The following is a 4133-nucleotide window of genomic DNA, read 5'->3' as shown; positions in this document are numbered from 1 at the left end:
CGGCTTTGGTTCAATCCTTATGGTCTTTTACAAACCTCAGCCAGGCAAAGTACAACGTTGTCCCGGAAGAAAAACTTGCTTCCTTTTGCTCTGACAATGTTCCCTAACACTGAGAAGTGTTTTTTCCAGCAGGGCAATGCTCCGTGCCACACAGCCAGGCCAGTAAAGGTGTGGATGGAGTATCACCAGATCAGGACCCTGTCATGGCCAGCCCAATTTCGAGACCTGAATCCCATAAAAAAAACTCTGAAATATGATCAAGAGGAAGATGGATGGTCACAAGCCATGAAAAGTAGCTGAGCTGCTTGAATTCTTGCGCCAGGAGTAGCATAAAGTCACCCAACGGCAATGTGAAAGACTGGTGGAGAGCATGCCAAGACACATGAAAGTTGTGATTTTAAATCAAGGTTATTCCACCAAATATTGATTTCTGAACTCTTCCTAAGTTAAAGCATTAGTATTGTGTAGTTTAAAAATGAATATGAGCTTGTTTTCTTTGCATTATTCGAGATCTGAAGACACTGCATCTTTTTTGCTATTTTGACCAATTGTCATTTTTCTGCAAATAAATGATCTAAATGACAATATTTTTATTTGAAATTTGGAAGGAATGTTGCCAGTAGGTTATAGAATAAAACTAAAATGTACATTTTACTTTAACACATACCAATAAATAGTAAAACCAGAGAAACTGATAATTTTGAAGTGGTCTCTTAATTTTTTCCGCGGCTGTATATATATACTGTATATATATTTATATATAGAAACATGTGTTGACTTTCTTCTGTGGGTTAAAGGAAAGACGCTTCTGGCCAAGGCTGTGGCCAACCAGACGTCGGCTACGTTCCTGCGTGTGGTGGGCTCCGAGTTGATCCAGAAGTACCTGGGCGACGGACCCAAGCTGGTGCGAGAGCTCTTCAGAGTGGCGGAGGAGCACGCCCCGTCTATCGTCTTCATCGACGAGATCGATGCTATTGGCACCAAGAGGTGAACAAAAAAAAACATTTTAAAAGGTCCAATATGTCCCGGTCGACCTATGTAGACTGTTAGGATATTTCACCCACCATCCATACATCTTTCCCTATTTATCAATTAAACCCTAATAATAAAGCTATGTCCCGTCTTTAGCCAGATCATTGTTCTGAACATTTATAGTATTCACTGCACATGAGTACATTATTTAATATAATAAAGTTTTCTTTGTTTGTGGTAGTTCCCCCCCCCCCCCCCCCCTGCTAGACTGATAACTCACTGTGGTTTGATCTGTGTGTTATGTCCCCCCCCCCCCAGACTGATAACTCACTGTGGTTTGATCTGTGTGTTATGTTCTTCAGTGGTTTGATCTGTGTGTTATGTTACAGTGGTTTGATCTGTGTGTTATGTTACTGTGGTTTGATCTGTGTGTTACAGTGGTTTGATCTGTGTGTTACAGTGGTTTGATCTGTGTGTTATGTTCTTCAGTGGTTTGATCTGTGTGTTACAGTGGTTTGATCTGTGTGTTATGTTCTTCAGTGGTTTGATCTGTGTGTTACAGTGGTTTGATCTGTGTGTTACAGTGGTTTGATCTGTGTGTTATGTTCTTCAGTGGTTTGATCTGTGTGTTACAGTGGTTTGATCTGTGTGTTATGTTCTTCAGTGGTTTGATCTGTGTGTGTTATGTTCTTCTGTGGTTTGATGTGTGTGTGTTATGTTCTTCAGTGGTTTGATCTGTGTGTTATGTTCTTCAGTGGTTTGATCTGTGTGTTACAGTGGTTTGATCTGTGTGTTATGTTCTTCAGTGGTTTGATCTGTGTGTTACAGTGGTTTGATGTGTGTGTTATGTTCTTCAGTGGTTTGATGTGTGTGTGTTATGTTCTTCAGTGGTTTGATCTGTGTGTTACAGTGGTTTGATGTGTGTGTTATGTTCTTCAGTGGTTTGATGTGTGTGTGTTATGTTCTTCAGTGGTTTGATGTGTGTGTGTTATGTTCTTCAGTGGTTTGATCTGTGTGTGTTATGTTCTTCTGTGGTTTGATGTGTGTGTGTTATGTTCTTCAGTGGTTTGATCTGTGTGTGTTATGTTCTTCTGTGGTTTGATCTGTGTGTTGTGTTCTTCTGAAGATATGACTCCAACTCTGGAGGTGAGAGGGAGATCCAGAGGACCATGTTGGAGCTTCTCAACCAGCTGGACGGCTTTGACTCCAGAGGAGACGTGAAGGTCATCATGGCCACCAACAGGATTGAGACCCTGGACCCCGCCCTCATTAGGCCAGGTTAGCCCCTGCACAGTACTGCAGCTGCAGCTCAAGACTACAGATCAGTGATGGATATCATTCATCTATATCTCAGCACCTCTATCTGTCTCATACCCGGCCGACCTCAAGCAGATGGGTCCCCCCTTATGTGCCGTGGTTCTGCCTTAGGTTTCTTCCTGCCTAACAGGGAGTTTTTCCTTGCCCCTGTTGCCATTGTGCATGCACTAAGGGGGTCTAGGCTCTGGGCTCTGTTAAGCGCCTAGAGGCAATTGTATTGTTATGGCGCTATACAAATCAAATTGAATTGAATTGAATTGAATTATAAAGCAATGTCAGCAATGCCAACGTCCACAATGTTGTTATTCCACTAGATGAGCCTCTGTAGGGGCGGTCCCTCTATTTGAATCCTTTGCTGTTTGTAAAGCAAGTGTTCCACAGAGCTATCACTAGCATCAACTTTTAGATTAAGAGTAGTTGATGAAGACTTGAGTTGAAGAGAAGATGCTGATTAACTCATCAACAGGAAATGATTCTCCGATAAGCAGCAACAGCATCGCTCTCATTGACTCACTCTTCCCCTCTGCGTTGCTATTTCCAGGACGGATTGATCGCAAGATTGAGTTCCCCCTGCCCGACGAGAAAACCAAGAGGCGCATCTTCAGCATCCACACCAGCAGGATGACCGTGGCCGACGACGTGACCCTGGACGAGCTCATCTTGGCCAAAGACGACCTCTCCGGGGCTGACATTAAGGTAAGGGGGGAAAGAACCATGTTTATGTCTGGCAGCTACAGGACTATATATATGTCCAAATTGCACATTAGGTTTCCAGGCCTGCGAATGGTTTCTCCTGAAGTTGAGAATGTGTCTGCTGCCCCCTTGTGGCAGAGTTGGCATGCAGAAGCTTGCAAAGCGCAATATCACAGTATTTATTTTTTTTACAATGACAGCTAGGACATATGCGATATATTATACCTCACCAATCTGTTATACAAAATCTCTGATATGTTATATGACCTGAGATCATTTATTTTCAGGAGTATCTTCATCTCAAATTGTGGCTCTATATATAAACGTATCTTTTCATTCCTCCTTCCCCGAACCCCGTAACACACATTCTCTTTTTCTCTCTCTCTCTCTCTCTCTCTCTCTCCTCTCTTGTCTCTTCTTCCTTTCTCTCCTCTTCTCTCTCTCTTCTTTGTTTCTCTCTCTCCCTCTCTCTCTCTCTCTCCTCTCTTGTCTCTTCTTCCTTTCTCTCCTCTTCTCTCCCTCTTCTTTGTTTCTCTCTCTCCCTCTTTCTCTCTCTCTCTTCTCTCCCCTCTCCAGGCCATCTGCACTGAGGCTGGGCTCATGGCTCTTCGGGAGCGCAGGATGAAGGTCACCAACGAGGACTTCAAGAAGTCCAAAGAGAACGTCCTGTACAAGAAGCAAGAGGGCACACCAGAGGGGCTCTACCTCTAACCCCCATCACCCTGTCCCCTGTTGCCGTGGGAGCAAGAGGGGGGACATGCATTGTTTCCACTGAATGGACCGGTTTTGTTATATTGTATACACATAGCGTTTGGCTTCCTGTTTTTATCTCTCATTGTTATATATAATGAAATAAATGCCTGAGTAAACAGCAACAGTTGTTGGCTGTATTATTAGTATTATTATTACTATTATGCTTTTGTGGAAATCATTTTTACACTTGGGTGACTTCCACTTTATAAACGCACACAAATGTCTACACTGAATTATTGCCAGCTTCCCCAAATGATTTTGAGGTGACAATGAAAGTGTGTGTTTAATTAACTCGCTATCGTTTCATGCCTCCACTCCATAATGACCATTATTAAACATTCAGCCCTGTAGCCCAGCTAATCACTGCCTTAATAATGATTCCCTTCTCAAGTTGGCCT

The 4133-nt window shown here is 43.0% G+C and overlaps 1 protein-coding gene across 1 annotated transcript in view; it reads left to right on the top strand.

Moving 5' to 3' along the window:
• Positions 1–3890, top strand: part of LOC308361382 (26S proteasome regulatory subunit 4-like) — a gene marked incomplete at its 5' end in the record, with an annotated part of 10295 nt that extends 6405 nt beyond the window's left edge. The window contains 4 exons of the mRNA XM_080833723.1: positions 798–987; positions 2099–2250; positions 2831–2985; positions 3559–3890. Of these exons, the coding sequence (XP_080689849.1) occupies positions 798–987; positions 2099–2250; positions 2831–2985; positions 3559–3693 (632 nt within the window). The 3' untranslated portion in view covers positions 3694–3890. The remainder of the gene's footprint in view (positions 1–797; positions 988–2098; positions 2251–2830; positions 2986–3558) is intronic.
• Between the last annotated feature and the right edge of the window lie 243 nt (positions 3891–4133).

The sequence above is a fragment of the Sprattus sprattus genome, assembly GCF_963457725.1.
Source record: "Sprattus sprattus genome assembly, chromosome: 2".
Taxonomy (NCBI): Eukaryota; Metazoa; Chordata; class Actinopteri; order Clupeiformes; family Clupeidae; genus Sprattus; species Sprattus sprattus.
This window is presented reverse-complemented; position numbering and strand designations above follow the sequence as displayed.